The sequence below is a fragment of the Falco rusticolus genome, chromosome 14 (assembly GCF_015220075.1).
Source record: "Falco rusticolus isolate bFalRus1 chromosome 14, bFalRus1.pri, whole genome shotgun sequence".
Classification (NCBI taxonomy): Eukaryota; Metazoa; Chordata; class Aves; order Falconiformes; family Falconidae; genus Falco; species Falco rusticolus.
Genome location: NC_051200.1, coordinates 9,089,900 through 9,112,015, shown reverse-complemented (window position 1 = coordinate 9,112,015; position 22,116 = coordinate 9,089,900). Strand labels below are relative to the sequence as shown.

Genomic DNA, 22,116 nt, shown 5'->3' with positions numbered 1-22,116 from the left:
CAGCACAAGTGTCTGTGTGTTGTTAGACTGCAAAGTAACGGTTTCAAACCCTGTTCTAGCTTTCGCTTAAATACTCGCAGGTGTATTTTGTGTGATGGCAGAGGCCGGTGTCACTTGCAGAGCGCTCCCCGCTGCTGCCCAGCTGGGCGCTGGGTCTGGGGATGGTCACCCTGGGTGCACGGGGTGGGGGGCAGGCAGCGAGGGGTCCTGGGCACTGGTGTTTGCAACGCCTCCCCCGTGTCTCCGCAGCAAAGGGGGTGTCTGGGTGCAGACCACCCGGCTCAGCCCTTGGTGCAGGCGAGAGCTGTGCTACATGCCCTGGGGTGCGAGACGAGCCCCTTCCCATCGGCTGCACCGCGGGCAGTTCAGTGGTCTCTTTTGGGTGCCAACTGAGAGCTGCTCCGCTGAATGCCCCCCCCCCCCCAGGGTGGTGCCAGCCCCCTGCCCTCACCCCTGTTTCTGCCAGGCCTGAGGCTGAGCTCTGCCAGGCACTGCTGTCCCCTCAGCGGCACAGCCCGGCCCTAACCTACATAAAAATGATTTATTTCAAAGCCAAATATTAAATCCCAGCACGCCCTCAGCATGGCACCCCCTTCAGAAATGAGCTTCCTTTGGCTGATGGGTTACACTTGAAATTAAGCGAAGCAGCCAGCCAACACGCCGTCTGCCTTCCGTGGGTGCCACGTTGCAGCGGGACCAGGGATGGACCCGGCACTGCCCCAGCCCCGCAAGGTCGGCGGGTTGCCCTCACCGGCTGCAGAAGGAGAGCAGTACTGCGTTAGCTTCCAAGCAAACGGGGTCGTGTCTGATGGTGTTATTAATGAATGCAAAATAGCCAAAAAGATGCATTCATTCCGTGTCATTGCTCTGTGAAAGCACCAGTGTGCCTCTGTGGTTTGCTCACGGGAATCGGAAAGCGAAGCACACACGGTCGGCAACCAGCTTCTCCAGGACTATCCCCCATCCCACCTGTTGGCAAGCCCAGCCACTGCGTCTCCCCAGGGAAGAGGCAGCCCATATCCACCACCCTCCCGCCAGCATCAGATCCCAAAGAACAAACTGCAGCTATTAACGTCTGTATGTTTCCTCCTCTTTAAAAGAACAAATAAATGTGACTTACGTCGCTTGGTGCTGGGGCCGAACAGGGCATCTTCTAGGTTGAAGTCACCTGGGTCATCCCCATGACCTGGAGACAAAGAACCAGCACTGGTTGTACTCGCTCCACACAATGTAAAATACCTTTAAATACGGCGTGGCTAGACTTGTTTGCTCAAATTGCTTCAGTTTTTTGCTGTTTTTTCCCAAACCTAACCCATCACCGGTGATGAGGAAGACATCAGCCTTCTCCGAATGCTGTGACTGTTAAATTGCAGAGCAGTCATCTCTGGATTTTCCATTTGTCTGCCCTAATGGATGTGGTATAAAAACACATGCTATGCTTAAATTTGTCAAGGAGAGCCTACCAATTCATCTCTTGAGCTGCCACTCATCTGTGGCTGTGCTCACGATTACACATTTGCTAAACACCACGAAAACATTGGGACAGCGCAGACAAATTCAGTGAAAAACAGAAAAAGCTATGCACCTCTTCTTCACAAGCACCTTCCAACATCAAAGGCTTCGTATGAAACCGCTGCTGCTGGCTGCCATGCGCAGCTTGGCATTTCAGAGACCGCCTGCATCACTGCCCTGGTAACGCAACCCAGGACCAAACCCCGTCCCAGGGACACACCTGGCAGACACAGGCAGGTTTTTACGTTAGAGATGCCTCGCCACAACTCCAGTCACTTTATAATATCCTGGGGATAACTCGGCGCTATGCCGTGCTCTCCTGCGATAGGGCCAGCTAATCCTTCCCTTCTCTGTCTTTTTTTTTTTTTTTTTTTTTTTTTTTGCATCGCGTTAATTACTGTTGACTTACCCTAGTTCTGAATGTATTTGTCTTGATAAATTCATGCTTTTACATCTCAGAGCATGCTGAGTAATTAATATCCTTTGGGTTTGCTAAGTACTGCAGCACTGCAAGAGAACATTAAAATGGCTTTCCTCTTATTCCTACTGCTAAATGGATTTAGCTATTGCCACCTGAGCTCCAGTGTGCTTCATGAATAAATTTAAAGCTTTACTGACAAGGACAATAACAATGGGAAGGCACCAGTCCATCAGAAAGCAGGTATCAGCATTTCGGTGAAAAACTTCTACCGAGAGTGGTCACTAAGTACTGCAACACCTCCAGCTCCGGTTTCACTTACTCACACATCACATCTCGTTTTATTTGCCGTCTGTTTAAATGTACACTCGGCAAACCTGAGGGTGATTTAAATGCAGGCTCTGTGGCTGGGAAGGTGCCATGGGCTTCTCCCCCCTGGCAAGGCGCTCGGCGTTAAGCTACTGCTGGGTGTGTGTGTGTAAGTAACACAGGGCCCAGCCCACGGCTGCGTTCCCCATGGAGATGAAGGATGCCACTTCCCCTGGGAGCACAGAGGAACGGCTGGCAGAGGGTGATGCCCCATTGCAGCTGGAGCCCAGTCACCGGGTGAAATGTGCGGTGTGAGGCGTGCGGACGAGCCCCTGGCTTGCTTGGCACCCTCTGCCTCCCCGCACACCCCTCCGACCCTTTGCCAAAATATTTGCCTCTTGGGCCTTATTGCTGGGGGAATTTTGGCACCGTGAGACTGGCGATGGTCTCCCGCTCCAACAGCCCGGACGAAGCTGCGGGGTTTTCAAGCGGTGTGTCACGACAAAGGAGCAAGTAAGGAACATGCAAGACCATCCATGGTGCCGAAGAAACACGTGCCCAGCTCTAGCACTTGCATGGGCTGCTGCTGAACCACCAGCATGTCCCTGTTGAGATCCCACAAGCTCATTACTGCTGTGGCCAGCCTGCTTCTCCAGCAATTTCATGCAGGCTCCCTTTCCCAGTGTGGCTTTTTCCACAACCTTTACTGGATTTTCAGGAACCAGCAGGGCTCTGTCATTATCGTCCATTTTAAACTGTCTTTAAACCAAGTTGGACAGGGGAAACGGCAGCACATCTGGCGGGATGAGAAGCATTACAAACCCGGCTGGGGGAAATGCGCTGTCACCGTGTTTCATTTCAGTTCCCCCTGGCTCCGCAGCAGGCAGGGCGAGCTGGCAGGAGGGTTATAGTGGCAGCACCAAGACTCGCATTGGTATGCTAGGAGCCATCCCTTCGGCCTCTCCCCCCCTCCCCCGGCTCTACTCCTGCTCTCTGTGATTAAGTAAATGTTAAGGGCGCCGATCTGCTGCGTGCCGAGCCCTGCTGTTAGTGCATCCTCCCTGCGCTTCACCTGTGGTGCAGGAGCCCAAATACCAAGCGAGGGGGAGCAGGCGGCCGTGGGGGTGAGTGCAGCTCACCCGTTCTTCTGCTGAAGGGCTGCGAGTGTGGGGGGGCTGCATGGAGATGCCCCACCAGTGGGGCCACAGGCCCTGCAGGGAATGAGTGCCCTGAAGAACGGGGTCCCCCCTGCCTGGCTTCGGGGGGCTCACCAGACCCACTGGCTGAGCAGCACCTACACCACCCTGGGTTTGGTGACAGCTCCCCCAGCATCTCTGCCCACAGGGCAAGAAGAGGGTGCCGCTTCCAAAATCAAAACGCTGGCTGGCACACGAGTGGGGCCAGGGGGGTGAAAGGTGCTCAGAGCCCCCTGCCCTCACAGGGCTGATGTAAACCCACTAACGTGCCTGGGCTACAGCTGCACCCAAGGGGAATCCCCACCGGCGGGGAGAGGCGTGCAGGCAGCCCGCGTGAAACTTAGGAAACCTGTCAACGCACTGAATCACCCACTAAAATCTTCTCTAGTAGCTGCAGTGCTTGGCACAGCCTGTTTCCCAGGGCTTTCCCACCACTGCCCATGGCAAACCGATATCCTTTTCCAGGGCAATTTAAACCCAGGAATCCCTTAGGTGTTGGCAGGGACTAATAATAGATTGCCAGTTAATTGAAGCTGACAACATCTTTATTTCATGCAAAGGGTGTTATGGAGACGTATTACACCTTTTATGGATCAACAACTGAGCGCTGCCGTCAAAGGCATGCAAACTTGCCTGCTCACTCCGACAGATAAGAGCTGAACGCTCTCCGCCTTATTCTTTTATTCCGTTATTAAGCAGTAACAAATGCAGCACTTCACAGCCAGATGCTTAAAACCCAACCGGCTCTCAGTACGCATGTTTACCTTACAAACGCAGTTTTTCAGGAGGCAGCACTGCTGCTCCCTGCATCGTCTCACGCAAATCCCTTTGCTCCTGGGGCCCCAGTCCCGCTCTGCAACCACTGGAGAATCGGGTCTCCCAGGCTCCCAAAGCCCATCCTCTGACAGGAACCCACGCGCAGCATGGAGTATCTTTAATATTAGGGGTTTATACATTCCGGAAGAAGCTGAGGCACATTCCTACATACAAGAGTTCATAGGCAGCCCGCTGCTGAGTTGCAGAGGTGTTTGTCTGTGATGTGGCCAGGGTCATGCGTGCCCTGGCGTTCACCTCCCCTGAAGGACGCACCCACGCCGCCTGCAACCTGTTACAAGAATACAAAACCACCGGCATGCAAAATCATCCTCCGCTGGTTGCTCGGTGCTGGGGAGCAGTATGGGAGCTTCGCTGGGGTTAGCAGGCTAGTTTGAGGGCTGGGGGGGATGTTGACCACCCTTGCACTGGGTCCTTGGAAGAGATCTTGTCTCTGGCTGCTGGGAGAAAACGTGCATCCCTAGAGGCAGCTGGGAGGTGGTTCAAGCCCTGCGTGTCATGCCGGCTGGCCAAGGGCACTGAAGCATCCACTGCAGGTCCAGGGCAGGGGGGGATGGGCAAACAAGACATGTTCTCCTTATTTTTCTTTAGTATGACAATCAAAAGAAACCAAGGTGGGACATGTCACAGTACCTAATACGAAACCCCCAGCACCAGCGGGGGAGGTGGGGGGACCCCAAGGCTGCAGCTGTGCCGGGTGGAGGCTGTGAAACAGAGGTTAGAGTTATGGCCGAGCTGGCGCCGCAGGCTCCTCCGCCTCTCGCCAACTCCCTTCGCCTTGCCGGGGGTATTTTTAATCAGAGCTAGCTGCTCTTTGAAGGTAGAAGGGTTTTGTGCCTTAATGTATTCTCTCCTCATTATTTTCTGTAGCAGGCAGCTCAAATGCACAATTGTACTCGTCAGCTTTTTAGTTTTTACAATTATATATATATTCTAATTAAGCCCCACTGTTTGACAAAGCTTGAATTACAGTATCGTAATTCACACCCAGTATATTGCTATATTGCACCCTGTCTGCAGCACTCAGAGCGAGGTGTATTCCATTTTTAGTGCCAGCCCACGGATCTCTTTGTGCAATATATATGTGTTTAGCTTCCCTGGGAATTGAGAGCCCGCAACGGTACGAGATTGACAGCCCGGGAGATTACGGGAGAATGCAAAGCAGGTACAAGGGCAATGGAAAGTAATTCAAACTGCCTGACTTTTATGCATCTACCTTAGGAGCGACGCGGTGGGCAGCGGGTGGGAGAGCAGGAGGAAAGCATATGCCAAGGTAACTGAAATCACCAGGGTCCTCCCCAGTGACCAAACCTCATCATTTTGGCTCTGAATTAAGGTGTCGGTGTTGGCAAACGCAGGTGGTTCCCTGTGCAGGGCACCCACAGCTGCACCGGCACCTCTGGGCAGGGGGCTGGGGCTGGGAGGTCCTTTGGGTGTGGAGCCGTGTCACGCTGCTGGTGCCTGACCACATCCTCGCAGTGGCGTTTCCCGCTGTCTCAGCAAAAATACAGCCCCAAAGGTCTGCGGGGAGCCCATGGCTGCTCCTCCGCGGGCGCGGGTCTGCTCTGCAGCAGCTGGGGCATCTTTGGCAGCACCGGGGGTCCCCAGGGACCGCTGCTGGAGCAGAGGACAGTGTGCTGCTGCCGGCCAGTGCAGCGATGCTGGGCAGCACACAGCAGAGCTTTGAACTCGCTACCATCACTGCCTGGGCACAGCCCCAGCCACCAAGTCAAACACACGGGACACTGACTTGCTAATGCCAGGTTGCTTGTAAACCTCGAGTTCTCGCTGACCGCCAAGACCAAAGCAGCGTTCCGTGTGCGCAGGGAGAGCAGAGCCCCTCGGCGCTGGGACGTTGTGGGCAGTCTGTGGGGGCAGCGCTGGCGGGCCAGGCGGGTCAGTACAGCTTCATGGCAGCTGTGCTTCTCTCGAGACATGCCCAGGCTGTCTCCAGAGCACAGGCCTCCTCCTGAAGTTAGCTCTGCCTTGAAAAGCAGGCTCTAAACTTCCCCCAGCTCCTCAGCCACTGCCAGGGAAGACAGACTGCCCAGGGACGTGCCCCTGCACAAACACCCTTGCCGGCAGCCCAGGTGCCAGGGCTCAGCCAGGAAGCCAAGTGGGGCAGAAGTGCAGCCCCCAGTACCCACCGTGGCAGCGGGACCGCTGGCTGACACCAGGGGTACATGGCCCCAGTTTGTGGCACGGCCAGGCGAGAGCAGGGGGACACAGCTCCCCAGCTGGGGTGGCCCCTGCTCCTCACAGGTGACGAGGTAACACTGCCATCCTCGTTCTCCATTACCAGCGAAACGTTTTGATTTCCAGAAGTACTAATCAAAATCACTCTTGATTATGGTGAAAACAACCTCTGCTGAATTTTTTTTTTTAATGCAATTAACAAGGGTATATGGTAATTCCAAGCAATCTTGCTCTTGAGATTAAAGGAAAGCCTGCCAGGAAGCACATGAATAAAGCTTTAAGATGAGAATTTGCATAATGAAGACTTTCTCTTTGTGGAGGGACTAATGGTGGTTATGTTTGAAACCTATTAATGGAAATGCCTAAAAGCCTCCGCTAAAGCCAGTGTGCTGCCACCGTGACCCTCGCAGGCTCCATCGCCCCCAGTGCCAGCACTGCCGGGTCCCCGCCAGGAACCTGGGTTCCACGCCACCGCGCTTTGCCCTCTCCTTGGGCCACCGGAGCGGTGGGATGAGCCGGGCCGGCATGCTGGATGGGGCAGCATTGCCCTGCAGCTCAGCGCAGCGGATCTCGCTGGGGGTTTTAAGCCACAGGTTAATTCCGTGTTGCTGTGCACCAGGGCAGGCGGACAAGAAGCAGGTGTCAGTTGCAAATTTATGTCAATTTAAATTATTTGGCGGCAGCACCTGATAGACTCGGCACCCTGCAGGAGTGGTGGAGGTGGCAAGGAAAATCTGACCGGCAAAACCAGCCTGCATCTGGTGGCCTCCAGGCTCCTCAGCAGACACCGTCAGCACCCCTATGTGGGGCTGGGTCAGAAAGGCCACCGTCCTGGTGAGCAGGACAAGGTGAGCCCTCGATGGGAGCCGCCCCGCCAGGCGATGAATGCTCAAGGGACGGTGGTGCCCACCTGCCCTGTGCCATGCCGAGGGCTGCCCGATGGTGTGAACACATCTCCTCCCCACTGCGGGTGGAAGGACAGACCCGCAAGCTGGTCCCAAAGCACTGGAAGCAGCAGCGCTGCCCCTCACACCCTGTGGTGTCCCACAGCCCCCGGCGCAGCTGGTGGCTCAGCCTCCAGTGCCACACCAGCACCTGCCAGCAGTTCACTGCAGAGACCAGACAAAAAACACATCAGGGAAGAGTTTCTCATCCGCTGCCACCTCGTACAGCCTTTCTCACTCCTCTGCAGCAAGATTTAAAACTCCAGAGGGAAGTGCCCTCGTCTCCCCTTTCCCAGCAGTTGCATCTGGTAACCGGCTTGCAGAGATCCCGCAGTGTTCACCAGGTGTGCCTGCACGGAGGCTGCAAGGAAACCTTGGAAGCTGAGAGCTAAGGACAGGTGCTGGCCTCTTCCTCCTGAATTTTGGTATGTGAGAAGAGGCCCTGCTTCCCCCTGTGCTGTCCTTGGAGTAATGGCAGCTCCCACCACCAAAGCCACCAGCCTCCACGACCACCCAGCCTCCATCGCCAAAGCCACCAACCTCTACGACCACCTAGCCAGCTCCCAGAGGGGCAGAAATCACCCTTGAATCCAGAGGAGTTTCTTCGTGCTAAGCTCTTGTGCCAACTTCCTCTCCTTCTTGCCAACATTTCTCTTTTATCTGCTCTCAGGCTCACCGACTCAGACTGCTGGTGATTACTCTATTTCCATGTTTTATTAAAAAAATGAGATGAGAAGGGCTATTAGTGGAATGGTTCTGTTACTGCCAGTTGGTTTTGCTTTTCAAACCAGTGCAGAGCCACCAGCTTGGAGGCCGCAGGAGCATGGCAAAAGGGTCTTTCTCCATATGCTTGGAGACCGAGATGGGAAGAAGCAAATTCACGAAGCGTTTCCACCAGTTTCACTGCTCTGCCAGTGTCGGCGTATCGCCGTGATGCTGTGAGTGGGAGGGGGCTGCCAGCGCCAGCCGGCCTCGAGACACCGCAGCTCTGCCAAAGACGGCCTAATCCTGGGGGTGACGTGCTGAGAGGCAGCCACACAATATCTGTTTCGGGGGGGTGCCCAGCCCAGGGCCATGCGTCACATCGCATCAACCATTGCCATGCAATGCGACAGAAGTCGGTCTAACAGCAGCGAGGCCACGGAGGAGCCCCAGTGCCCTGGGGACCGTCCTGTACCTGCAGGCTGGCAGGGCACCGGCCGCAGCCCCGGTGCTCGCAGCATGGCGAGGGGCCCTTGCATCCCCTATGGTGTGATTCCCACCCCAGGAGTACGGCTGCACAGTGCTACGAGCTACGTCCTCAGCAGCGCCAAGCTGTGTGCAGGGACCGCCAAGGGCTTGATCTGCTGGATGAAGCATCTGTCCACTGCCTCAGGCTGGGCTGGAGCCCTCAGCTCCAGGAGCCCAGCAGCTCCCTGACCCGCTCATGCACCCCAGGCTCCCCAGAAGCACCAGCCAGAGCAGTACCCCCCACCACAGACAGACAGACGCCTCCAGGTGCCAGCAGGAACCCTCTACAGCTCGGAGGGAAAAGCAAAGCCCACCAAGGGCAGCACTACCACAGCTAGGAAAAGCTTCGCATCAGGGTTTCCCATGGGATGCCTTGGACCAGCAGCTGCTGATGGGGTCTGCCCTAAGCCTGGCTCCAGCATCATCCTCTCTCTGATTCCATGAGCAGAAAAACAAACATTTCACTGGATCTTCCACCCCAGCATGGTCAGAAAGCAGGTAGCCCTGTTCGGGCAATACAAGAAGCCAATCGAAATGGTTTTCTTTGGTATCAGCACTCACAGCTTTTAAGGTTTCTGACATCTCTGCACATAAACCAGGTGATGTTTCCTAAGCAACTTTAATAAGATAATCGTTATTTGAGGCTTGTGTCAAAGAGGTCTTGGCCACAGCATTGCCAAAACCTACTTCCAATTAGCCCCAGATTAATTGCATCAGGAGCACAAGGCTGGAAGGTTTTGAGCACAAGTATTTAAGGTTTCTCCTTCTGTAGAGAAAGCCTGAGCACAGCTGTGTCTGAGATGAGGATGGGATGATACCCAGCATTCTGTGCCTGGGCTGGGTACAGGGCTGTTGTGGCCAAAGGCAGAGGGACCTCAGCCTGTTCCAGCCCTCCTGGGATGTCTGCTGCTGAGCCTAGAGAGCAGCTCTTTGACCCTCCCTAGGAAAATGCTCCAGGTAATCCTCAATAACCCAAAGGTGCATTTGATGGGAAAGGGGAGTGTTTCTTCTTCTCACTCTTTCACTGTTCATTGGTTTTGGTGTTTTTAAGGAAAAGCAATTTCTTATACCTGAAGGGGGAAGGACGCGGATGGCACATTTCTTATTCCCAGACCCCACCTACCCTGCTAGCAGCAGAGGGGAAATGAGCACTGACTGCCCTGTGCAGGTTAGGGAATGGTTAAAGGTGGCTTTCTCAGGGCACAGCAGAACCAACAGTGTCATCCAGGACTCGGGTTTGCCCCCCTCCATGTGCAGGGGTCTGCCGGAGGACTGGATTACTGCTTGTGCAGCAAAGGAAGGGGCGGTGTGGGGGTGCTGTGACCCTGCTCCCCAGCAGGCACCAGCCTGGTTTCCCTGTAGCCAGGGGCAGGTGGCCACAGCCTTGTGCGGCAGTGATGACACCCAGCCGTGCCAGGGAAAGGCAGGCTGGGAGCAGGAGGCAGGATTAGAGCTGGAGCCACTTTGGGGGCAGCCTTGGCACCAGCTGTACCCCGGTGTGCTGCCCCTGGCCCTCACCAGGCACTGTGTGGGAAACATGGACCGCAGCTCACTCCGTCTGTGATCCCTAGTGAAGGTCAGAAAACACAGCAAGTTCCTTTTCCCCCTATGACTGTGGTGGGTGTAGGGCTGAAAACTGGGGTGTTTTCACCTTCCTGCATGCCGTCCATCCAGAAACGTCACCAGGTATGTTCATATCAGCCCTCTGATTTCTGCTTATGCGCTAAGTAATGACTGAATTTGCCTAGGGCCAAAGGTGCCTGCCTATCAACCAGGCAACAAATTGTGGCATGAAAATATGTTGTTCATAACCCAGCGTGGAACAACTTATGACAAAGCCCAAGAAGCAGGAGCCCAAAGAAAACTGAAGCAGGAGATTAAATGCTTATCACCCAATTCCCAATGGGAAGAGATTGCTCTCATCAGATAAAGATCAAGAGAAGATGCTGTAGTTAAAAGTAGGTAAATAGGGAATTACACGGTAAAAATGCTGGCTCATCACTGGGGATGTGCTGCTCCTGTCATACTGTGCTATTTAAAGTCGGAAGCGGAGTGGTAGGGGCAACGAAGACTGGGGTGATGCTGACAGATGGAGGGAGGCTCTGGGAGACGTGGGGGTTACAGCCCTCTGCTCAGGCTGAAGGCATTTGTCTGTCCCCTGTCACCGCAGCTGCAATGCAGGGCTCCAGCCTGCCCGCTGCTGCGGCACACGCCTGCAGCCGCCTGCTCGCCTCTCCATCACACCTCACCCTGCAAACGCCGGGGATCTGGATCGGGTGGGGATCCAGCCTGTGCTGCTCGCTGCCTGCGCCCTCCCGGCATCGGGCACGCTGGGACGCGTGGCTCTCGCCTGACCACGCTCCTGCTGCTTTGGCTTCAGACAAGACCCCCCCCACCTGCCACGGGAAGGGGCTTCCAGCAGGGAGGGACAGCAGGGCAGGGGGCTGTGCTCCCCCCACCCCGCCCCAAGCAGGAGGCAGCAGCAGAGATCTGCTGGAGGCAATGTTGAGCAGGTGGTGCAGGACCTGGCAGTGATTTTTAACCACCGGCCATGGCCAGCTGGGCCAGCCACCCCCACCCGACCCGGCAGCTGCAAGACCACCCCTCTTGGCTTGCCCACAGCAAGGGAAGCTGGGCCACATCCCTCAGCCTTTTGCACCGGCTGGTTTTCAGGAAGGTGTTTGGCTGCTTGCTTTGACAGAGGAGCTGAGGGCAGACCCTGGGAAGCAGGGCTGGGGGTGTGCACCCAGAGCCTGCCTCCCACACCCGCGGGTGCCAGGGGGCAGAAGCAGGGTCCCCCGTCAAGCAGGTAAGAAAGCTCTGCTGAAATACTTCTGCCAGGGGGAAAAAAGTGTTCAAGTCAACGGCAACTTATCACAGCAAATTCTAAAAGTTTCTGTTACAGGATATCGTGATTTTTTTTTTTAAATTATGTCATGACTATGATTATTCATGAAAGACAGCTACTTAATCCTGAGATAAAACACTTTTCTAGATGAAGGAGGTGCACAGCTACATGGTCTTGCCTCCCATGACCAGGGGAACAGTCACCTTATTACCAGAGCACTGTGCGTGAAATAATTTAAACAAAAATGGAAGCTCGCTGTGTTCAAAGAGAAATCTAACAGGTCTCTTGCTCCCTCTGACCCTACTTGTGGAGGGAATAGCACCAACATTTAAAAAAACCCAACTGTTTATAAACTGTTACTTTGAACTCAAGTGTTACGGCTCTGAGATTTCCTCTGCAAATGTATCTAAATCATTACAAAAGAAAAAGGAGGAATATACCATTCTTTTATTATTATTTTTTCCCCTCAAACATATAGTTAACCTCACTTAAATGCTCTAGTTTCTGCATGAGGCCAAAGACTTATTGGGATCTGCGTGCGTTTTTAGAAGTACACGCAGGCTCAAAGCCTAATGCTGTCCTATGGATTTTTTGAAATAACAGATTCTGGTTTCCTGGCAAATAATTACACACACAAACTGTGTGGCATTCGCTCAGTGTCTCCTGACAGTGCGTGAGACAGTCTGTCACCAGCAGCAGTAGCTGATGCCCGGCTAGTGAGGCGAGGCTGAACGCCCACCCCAGCTGAAGCACCCGGGTTAGAAACCTGCCTGTCCCTGGGTCAGAAAGCAGGGGTTTGCCTGGGGGTAAGGGGGATGCTCAGGGCAGGCTTGCACCATCGCGAAGCATCGCCCCGGATGGTTTGGCTTTGGGGGGCTGCAACCTCTTCAGCGTGGTGTTGCATTGGCATCAGGTTGTATGGGGATTTCTCTGGCCAAAAGAGCCTCCAGGGTGGGAAAATGTGTTGGGCAAGGGGGAAGCTTTTCCAGTTCTTGGTCCTTCTACCTCTTCACAGCGTGAGAGCATACCCCAGGGTACGCTCAGGCCCTGCAGTAGAAATTATGCAGATCTCCAAGAGGAACGCTATATACCAGATGGCAGGATGGGACCTGGGCATGTTTTTGCTCCAGATAAGGTAGATGGGGTCTGGCATTAGCTCTGCTCAGATCATATCATCTGGAAAAATGACCCAGGTCTTGCAGCAGCAGGAGATACCTGAATGGAGGTGGCTGGTCATCACAGAGATGCTTGCTCCACCAAACTGCTTGCTTTATTCCCAGATAGGTCATACACAGCTCTGATACAGAGAGTGAGTCTTTTCACTAAGCTCCTACCCCTAAAAGCACGTGTTTGTCAGCAGTTAACGCTTTATGGTCACAGATTAATGTGCTGTTCAAAATCTTACCACAGATCTAACGTGCCTTCGGCAGCACAAGCACCCCCTCTGTCACCCATGGCTGGGGCTGGAAACCTCTTCTGCTCGTTCAACCTTTGCCTCCCACGCTCCAGGAGCCGGTGCTGCAGCTACCCCTGAACACCCGGCCAGGAGCGCCTCCGTCTGAAGCAGGATTTCAGTAAGATTCTTCCAACCGTGACCGGTTCTTTCCATCCGCATTTCTTTGTGCATGGGGAAAGAAAGCATTTCATGGGGCAATGAAAGGAGAATGCTGAGCAATTCTCTTTTCCCAGCACCTTCTTTGCTGGAGACAACCCTGTGCCAGCCTGCAGAGCCTTCCAACAGCAGAATGATGCTGTGTGCAGCATCCCTCCTCCCTGCCTCAGCTGCCACCTCCAAGATCTTACCAATGCCTCTGGTTTTGCTTTCACTGGCTTTTATAGGTGTATATGCCATACCAGCACTGAGTCCCTACAGCAGAGCTGGCCCGCTCCCTCCCTGCTGCTGCTGCTCGTGTGCTTGGGTGTTCGGGGGAAGAGGAGCTTGTACTCAGCACCAGCTTTCCACCTGTGGCCCCAGCATTCCCACTGCAGTAATCGTCTGTTTCCTAGACAAGGTTGGAAGGCAATGGACAAGGATTTTTGGAGTGACTACAGGACAGTTTGGTAAATATGTATTATCATTAACTCTATCCGCATGGCACCAGCAGGCTGAGCTTTCAGAGGATCAAAGCCAAACCTGACCCTATGCAGCTCCACCGAAAGCCCTTCACGTGCACAGAACGCGTTCACCCCTCACTTTGCGACAACTAACGGGCTTGTACGGGGGCTCTCTGTTTTCTTCACAAAAGCATCCTTTGCTCAGCGAATGTGTTCTTGTGCTCACATCCCAAATCACAGCTAGTGACTCCAGCATCTGGATCCCCAACTTTGAAGTTTCCTTTTCAAAAAAAGCCCTTTTATGTTCTGCGTTTTGATATGCCATGTTCATCTTCCGTTGCCCTATATTCAAGTTCTTCCAGCAACAGTGAATTATATCAACCAGATTACAAAGGAATTATTGCAAAGGTTTTCTCTTTGCCATCAGTTATGTAGTTTATTAAACATACATTTTGTTATGAGTGGCTTCAGAAGCACTGTGTAATAAAACCCCAGTTTTTCCTTTAGTTAATTGTAAAGTCAATGCCTTAAAACTCCAAGAGATATTTTTCGAAGGGAAAACAAATTTATTTTTAAAGCAAGCAGTCCTAAAAGTTTATTCTAGCCAGCACTGGAGATCAATAGACTCTTCTGGTTTATGTGCTTTAAGGGCTGAAACAGTTGCAACAGATGTTAAGGAAAAAATTGCATTTTTGTAACAGGGGAAAAAAACCCCAAAGAGTTAAATGGCCATTTCCAAGCATAGATTTCACTGGGCTGGTAGAAGAAAAAGTTCCAAAATATAAGCAGAAGTATGGAAATTAATTATTTCCAAAGCTACGTACATAAATATCTGGGCATAGCACATTTAATTAATGCATATTTGTTCAAAGATCAGAGATAATTTGTAAGAAAACTAATTTAGCTTCTCTTGCTTTGTCATACGTACTAAAGACTCTATCAAAGTAAAAATTATTCTTTAAATGTATTACTTTAGCTCACTGCTGATACCTAGTAATTATAAATTTAATAACATAATAATGTATTATAACAAAGATTTTTAGCGCAGGTAAACACCTTACACAGCACCGCTATCTCCAGCTTTGACAGCAAAGCCAAGCCACGGCTTTTGCTTCTCCTCCAAACGATTCCTCCCTGCAAAACTCCCAGCACAGCCATGGCGAGCAACCCAGGCAAGCAACCGGCACGGAGCTGGTGGGTCACCTGGCACCGGCAGCCCCTTCTCTGCCAGCTGCGCCCACCGCTGCCCACCGCAAAGCACAGCCCGGACACCTGGCAAAACATCTGGAAAAGAGCTGGTTCCTCTCTGCTTCCTCTGCGCTCTCGGCTGGGCACCGTTGTGCAGAGACTGTGCCAAGGAGCTGCCTGCAGTGGCTGCAACCATCTGTGCAACAGTTATAAATAGCTAATTATACTGTCTAATATTACTTTCACATTTAAGTAATTATTGTAATTGCTGGTGGGATATTGTAGTCACACTCGAGAGGAGAGGTGATCTGTGCAACACTGTTTATTAAGACACGGGATGTCAACACAAAGAGTCGCCCGTCACTGCTGATACTGCGACTCTGGAGGACACGCACAACTATTCTTATCGCTGGGTTGTGGTCACTAAGTTTTTCGTCAAGCTTTTCTTAGACAAAGTGTAGCATAAAATCTGGACGTGCCCTTCCTGCCAGGCCTGTAAGAGGTAAGCTTGCGCTCCCTGCAAGAACACTGACCTCGGGAGCCAAATACACCATCTTTCCGTGAACGCACATCAGTGCGTTTCTGTACTGGCTTGCCACGAGAGGGGAAAAAAATGACTGGAAAGTTTCTTGTTTGGCTGTTTCCCTTATCATTTTGCACAAACATGTGGCTAACCTGGAGTGACTCAAACGTAACTACTTTCTGGAAAAGCCATGGATCTATGCATTTAAAACATCGTGCAACATGCTAGCATAGGGAACACTGGCCTCTGGCTCTCAGCAAGAAGGCTTTGCATGGCATTTGGGTTCCTCCACTGCCTCAAAATACTTTAATGCTTCTCCCCCCTCACCGCGCTGCGGGAATATGCTGGAGTTTAGCAGCACTGGAAAAAGGCTTGAAGCCCTGTGAGCGATTCCTGTTTCCAGCCCTGCACCCACAGCCAGACTGGTGAGGGTGGAGGGAGCACAGCAGCTCAGAGGTGCGGAGGGATGTGGCACGGCTGTGTCCGACAGCCCACCAGACATTGGAGTGCACAGTCACATACAGAGGAAAACACAGTGGAATTTGACCAAAAAGAAACCCAAAACCTACCATATTTTTTCAATTAATAAGCAGGATTTCATTCCTGCTTTAATGGACAGCCACAGCCAAGAGGCACATTATTCTTGTGTCAACGGTGGATCCAGACATGAGCTGCAGGAGTCATGCTAAGTACCGGTTTTGTTGTCTAGTTTGCTATCCTTGGCCATTTGTAAACCTCCCAGCCTGCAACAGACTGGGCTGCCTGTGACCCACTGTTGGCAGCACTGGAAAGACCGTTTCAGAACAAGAAGCTAAAAAAGGAGCCAGCAAACAGAGGCAATGAAGAAATCTGATTTCTGCTGCCGCTGTCCTGAGGAGGGGGGGTGGAACGCCCTGCCTTGCAAACCCGTTTGCTTACCACCCCCTGATGTTCTCCTGTGGGCACGGGATGGTGGTGGGGAGGCCACCTCGCTGCCCAGAAGGCCAGCTGAGTGCTCAGGTGGGGAAGGGCTCTCCGCGCCTCTGTCAGGGTGCTGCAAAGCTGCTCCCAAGAGTTTGGGAGAGAGACAGATGGAGGAGCAGGCACCCAGCCATGGGCTGGGAGAGCCACCACCCCTCAGGGGAGGAACCGGAGGCCACCTGGGAAGGCTGGAGCACCGGCACCTTACGTGCCCAGTGTCAGCAGGACCAGGACGCTGTGCAGGAGAGCTTGCAAGTGCAGACCCTGCCTACCTTTATACAGTTACTTCCACGGAGAGGCCATTTAAAGCAGCTCAGACAGGAGCTGAACTTAATGTTGTTCAATTACCTGTGAAACCTTGCGCTGGCGGGAATGATTTATGAACGTTTCAGTGAAATTCATTTTGATACAAACACAGCCAAGGATATTTAAGAGCTGGAGTCTGCAGCCCAGAGCTCCAAAATGAAACAGAACTGCATGTTTCTTTGCCCACGTTGCAAGCGCAGAATGCAAATAGCTTTACTGCCGACTAAACAGATTTTTTTAAAATGTTAATCTAAAACTTTATGCATAGTCTCTTGGCTCAGCCTATCAAACAGATATCTAAATTAAAAATGTAGCTGCTAAATTGGTGAGCATAAGCAACTCTGGACCATGGTGCTACCCTTCGAGGTGCACCAGCATGTACGCACCTCATGCAAACGGAGACTAATTCCAGGCTGACTCAATGGGAAACCTCATCTCTTCCAACAGCAAAAGCTGGTCCTGGCCCAGTTCACTCTTCATTTTGATGCTAATATCATCTAACCAACCGGTGTTTGATACGTGCCTCCTTGCTAATAGATTTTTTTTTAGAAAAACTTTCCCAAGGCCTTTTACATAATTGCCGTCTGTTTCCTCTGTCCAACCTTTCAGGGGACTTTTTTCCTATTCAAATAAGCAAACAGCTGTTTTTTTAAAGGAAACTAACAAAGAGCTGTGGTAAGCTTTGCCCTGATTTTAATTACCTACCCTCACCCCCCAAAACAACCCAGTGTGCTTTTTCCCCCTCTATCTTCCCAGTTACTGTCCAGCTGGGACTGGTTTCTGGGTTAGACTATTCCAATCTGCAGAAACAGCGGTGGGACTGAAAAAGATTGAGAATATAGCCAGCAGCCTGAGAAATTTGGGTCACCCGGAGAATCTGCTAATCCCGTAGCTCTGTCAGCAGAGATCCAAAACCCAAACTCCGTCCCTGACAGCTCTGTGACTCTCTCGGTCTGGGATTACCCACGACACAGGCTGCTACAGAGCCTCATACCTGCAGCATCGCACATTTTGTGCAAACCTCGGTGCACCACTTTCTCAGGCAGAGGCAGAGGCTGCCCTCCGAGCTGCTGTAATGGCCAGTATTGTCACCCACCGACGGGCTGGCGCATCCTATCTGTCCGGCACCTGTGCAGGAGCAGCTGCTGGGGGGGGACGGACGGGGGACGGGAACGGACCCACAAGGGACAGGCGCTGTCGGGGGACGAGAAGAGCCCAGACAGGGGCGGGGGGCAGAGGGGGCGCCCCGGGAAGGGCTCTGGCGGGGCCCGGCCCTGGTGCACAGCCTGGCGTCCCGCCACCCGCTGCGGTACAAGGGTGCTCTGCGCTGGGTGGGGCCCCGGGGGTGCAACCCCCCCAGTGACGATCCCCCGGGCGATGCACCCTCCTAGGGACCCTCCCCGGGGTGCATCTCCGCGGCCCCGTGAGCCTCCCCCACACCCACCCCTCGGGCCGGGCTGCGCGCTGCTGGGGGGATGCATCCAACCCGCGGCGGGGGCGGGGGGCTGCAGCCGCTGCACGGTGTCCCCCCGGGGGTGCACCCTGCGGGGCGACCCCGGCCGGTCGGGAGGGGGTTTCCGCCGTGCCTGGGCCGGGCCCGGCGCCGCGATCATGCGCAAACGGCGCCGCGCCCCGCGGGACCCCCCCCCCTTCCTCGGTCCGCGGGCCGCCCCCTCCCGCTGCCGCCCAACGGGACCCCCCCGGGCCGCCCCCTCCCGCCGCCGCCCCGCGCCGCCAGCGGCCAGGCCGCCCTACCTGCGCCCAGCAGCGCGGCGAAGGCGAGGAGGAGCCCCAGGAGGCGGCGGCCGGCCATGTCGCGGCGGGGCTGCGCGTCTGCCGCGGGCACGGCCGCCTGCCTCCGCCGGGGCGGGACGGGGCGGGGCGGGGCGGGCTCACGGCGCTGCCGGCCCCCGTTGGTGCCGCCGCCCGGCCCCGAGGCCCCGGCGGGGAGGGGGCGCGCCCGGGAGGCGGCGGAGCCCCGGCGGCAGCCGCGGGGCTGGCGGGGTCCCGACGGCTCCGTGCCCTGCCCGCCTCTTGCCGGCGCCGAGAAGGCGCGTTGCTGCGGCCCGGCCGCGGTGCGCCCCTCCCGGCCTGTGCGGCGGGGGCCGCCGGGCGCAGCCCCCCGCCGCTGCTCGCCGAAGCGGGGGGAACCCGTGCTGGCGGCAGGGCCGGGAGCTGGCGGGAGGCCTGTGCGGGGCCGGGGTCGCCGCTGCCGGGGGCGGATGCGGCGGGGGGGGGGGGGGCTGGGGCTGCGGGGGCCGCGGTGCCGGGTGGCGCGGGGGTGCTCAGCCCCGCTCCCGGGAGGGGCTCGGCAGAAGGGCAGGGAGCTGCTGCGATTTCACCCTTTAGTGCCACGGTTTTTGACGTGGAGGGTGCGGAGCCGTGGAAATGTTGGCTGGAAGCGACCTCTGGAGGTCTCTAGCCCGAACGCCCCCTCGGAGCGGGACATACGGGCAGCCGGTCACATCGGCGTGGCTTTGGTGGGGCGCTGGAAAGCTCCTGGGATGGAGCTTCCCCCACCTCCGGGATGACCCAGGGCAGTGCTGCCCCACTGCCCAGTGACGGAGACTCTACTGGGTCCAGTCTGACCCCCCGCCCCGCCCCTGGCCGCTTCTTTGGCCGTTGCCCCCTGTTGCGTTGCCTGGCTTTGCCAAGAAGCGTTTGGGTCTGTAACCTTAATAACTGCCCTTAAGTAGCTGTAAACCGCGATTAGATCTGCCCTCAGGCCACGTCCTTGCCAAAGCAGAGGAGCTGGCCCCCTGTAGCTCGTGTGCCGGACCCTACATCCCTTTTTAAACCGGGGGAGGGAATTGTTAATGCTGCGGTATCTTCTGCGTTGGTATTTGTAGGTTGTTTCACTACAGAAATGGGGGTGAGGATGCAGCCTATATTTAGGAGGAATTCCTAAAGCCTTAGTGGGGACTGAAAGGCTGAAGAAGTGTCGGGGTTGTCCTTGTCCCCCCCACCTCCTAGCAGCTGGGAGATAATGCTGACCCTGGCTGTTCCAGCCGGCTGTCGGGACTGCCTTGGGTCCAAACAGTGCTTTTTGTCCTTGCTGGGAACATAACTGGAACAGATAGTGTGTAAACAGACCGTGGGGGAGTTATAACCTTCTTTAGCAGTGCCTGGGGTGAAGGATGTGTTGGGATAGCAGAGTGAGGGATGCTCTGTTGTTGATTTTCATCTGTGGCCACACAGAAGATCGCAGGCTGTGTGGCACCCAGTGCCTTGCCTTCCAGTAAGCTTCAGGGGGAAAGAGCTCTGAAGCCTGCACCGGAGCGGGTTTTGGTAGGTTAGCATGGTTCAGTGTGCTCATATCATGCCATCGGAGTTGCAGAAGCTTCTGTACTGTGCAATCCTCTCTGCTGCTGCAGCTGCTAGCGGGAGTAACAGGGGTCCCAGATTACAGAGGAGCTGAGCTGGAGAAGATGCAGCTCAGCTGCTATACAGGGCAGTCCGTGCATTGACAATAATGCCTGTCGCGTTGACAATAATGCCTGTCTTCCTATTTATACAAAAATAAATTCAGGGTTACGGTCCTGTTAGAATCAAACTGAAGGGAACTAGCAGGACCATGTTTGTACCTTCCCAGTCTGGTTCTCCAATAACCTCTCCATCAGCTATTTGCATTTCAATGCCTTTCCAAGCCTCTGGTAATTGTTGAGGGAGGAGGCGGGTAAAAAGGCTATTATATTAGAGTTAGATCAGCTTTAGCAAGCCTGAAGGCATGAGAGAGCATCGCAGCAGCTGATGCAACCCGTGACAGTATATTGTTTGCTGTTCTGTGTGAGCCTGGGGTGCGCACCGATGCTTGTGAGTTGATTCATAATTACAAAGAAATGTATGAATGTAGCGTTTAATTGGCAGGAAGGCAGCAGCAGCGCTGCGCTCCAGAGCTGGAGGGAAACGGGGCGGTACGAACGGGGAGTTCATGTTGGAGCCACCCATCTGGCTAAACCCCCTGACACCCGAGGGTGCCGTCCCTGGCCTGGCATGGCCAGCCAGAGCCGGGGTTGTGTGTGATGGGTGCAAGTTGTGTCTTTAAGGGAGGCCGAGCCCGAGGCAGCTGGAAAGCCTGGGGATCGGCCAGCAAGTGACTCAGCATCGCCTGACCTGTGCCCAGGAGTCCAGGCTATTCTTGGTTCGTGGTGTGTTTAAGGCAGGCAGCCGAGGCTTAAACACTTCCAGTTGCTCCGCCGAGGATGTGTCCATGTCCGTGTCCATGCCGAGCCTCACACACGTTATGTTGTCCAGGGCTGCAGTGCCGTCTTCCCGTTGGATTGCTTTCCTCTGAGCTCAGGGGAGCTACGACCTTTTCATTTTCTTCTCTTGAGCTAGGTTAAAGCTGTAATCTTTAAATAGCAGAATAAACAGCCATCGGAGAAACTTTCAGTGGGAAAAGATACTTGCTTCCCGTTATGTTTTACCAGGTATAACGCTTAACTCTGTCTTGCTGCCTTTGAAAACCTGCTGCCTGGCTTAGCATGTGTTTGTCTATCCGAGCAAAAATATGTTTGAAGGGCAGGGGAAACGCTGATCAGGAAAGGTAATGCTGGGTCACACGAAAATCTGATTTAGAACCTTTTTCTTCCTAAACCTATTCAAATAATTTAGCAGGCTCAGAATACGTAATCCGTTAGATCTCAGAGTCCCTCGCAGGCACTAATCAATTACCCTTGATAAGTGATGGACACATAAAAAGCATCTATTTAGCTGCTACTGAAGTGCTGCTGTTTTAAAAGCAGAGTGAGCTGTCATGTAGCAACACATAGCCTTACCACACAGTTATCTCTGATGGAAAATGAAAATACACAATTGAAAATGAGCAATTTCAGAGGCCGAAGTACATTTCCACCTGTGTCAGTCTCCTGCCTGAGGTATTGTTTTTCTTATTTTTATTATTATTAATTAATATTACTATTTTATTGTCTGTTCAGATTTGCTACATGCCTTGTTTTCTAAAGCCTTGATTAAAGATATGATCTAAGTGGTTCCTTTAAAAAAAACAAAAGGCAAAAAAAAAAAGGCAAGCAGTAGTATGAGATGGCAACCCTACAAACGGCCCCTAGCCTGCACCACCCCAGCAGCCCTGCGGTTAAAAGGCTCAGGGATATTCCCAGTCTCTTCTGTCACAGCTACATCACGTGGAGAAGGAAGGAGTAGGTTTCCCTGGGCAATGGGCTGACCAGTTGCTGTGCTGCTGGCTCTGGTCCTGTGCCAGAGCTGGGATCCAGCAGACTTTCCTCCTTCAATGCCAGCAGCTGAGCTGAGGGAAGCAGCTGGGGGTCTTTGGGGCTCAGTTCCCCCCCCCCCAGCCTGTGGCATTCTGTGGCTGGCTGCAGTGGCTTGTGGTGGAAGTCACGGCTGAGTAGAGCTCCCTGTAAACAGACTTCCTCCACTTCTCACCGCCTGCCAAGTGCCGGGTACTACTCGCCGTAACCATCTTCCCAAAGAGCATCCAGGCTGCTGCCTTGCACAACGCATGCATTGGGGCATATTTGCACAAGCTAATTTTAAGCATGCCATTTCTCTGCCTACATTGGATGTCTAGACTCCTGCTGTAATCAAAGGTGAGAGGCAGGTTCCTAATTACAGTC

General features: G+C 54.0%; 1 protein-coding gene across 6 annotated transcripts in view; it reads right to left on the bottom strand.

Annotated features, from left to right (window-relative positions):
- Window positions 1–18,387, bottom strand: part of CD99L2 (CD99 molecule like 2) — a 32,812-nt gene extending 14,425 nt beyond the window's left edge. For all 6 annotated transcript variants that reach the window (XM_037408222.1, XM_037408224.1, XM_037408225.1 and 3 more), the window contains exons 1-2: window positions 18,275–18,387; window positions 1,121–1,186 (exon numbers count right to left, since the gene is read on the bottom strand). In XM_037408222.1, the coding sequence (XP_037264119.1) occupies window positions 1,121–1,186; window positions 18,275–18,332 (124 nt within the window). In that variant the 5' untranslated portion in view covers window positions 18,333–18,387. The remainder of the gene's footprint in view (window positions 1–1,120; window positions 1,187–18,274) is intronic.
- Window positions 18,388–22,116: the final 3,729 nt, after the last annotated feature.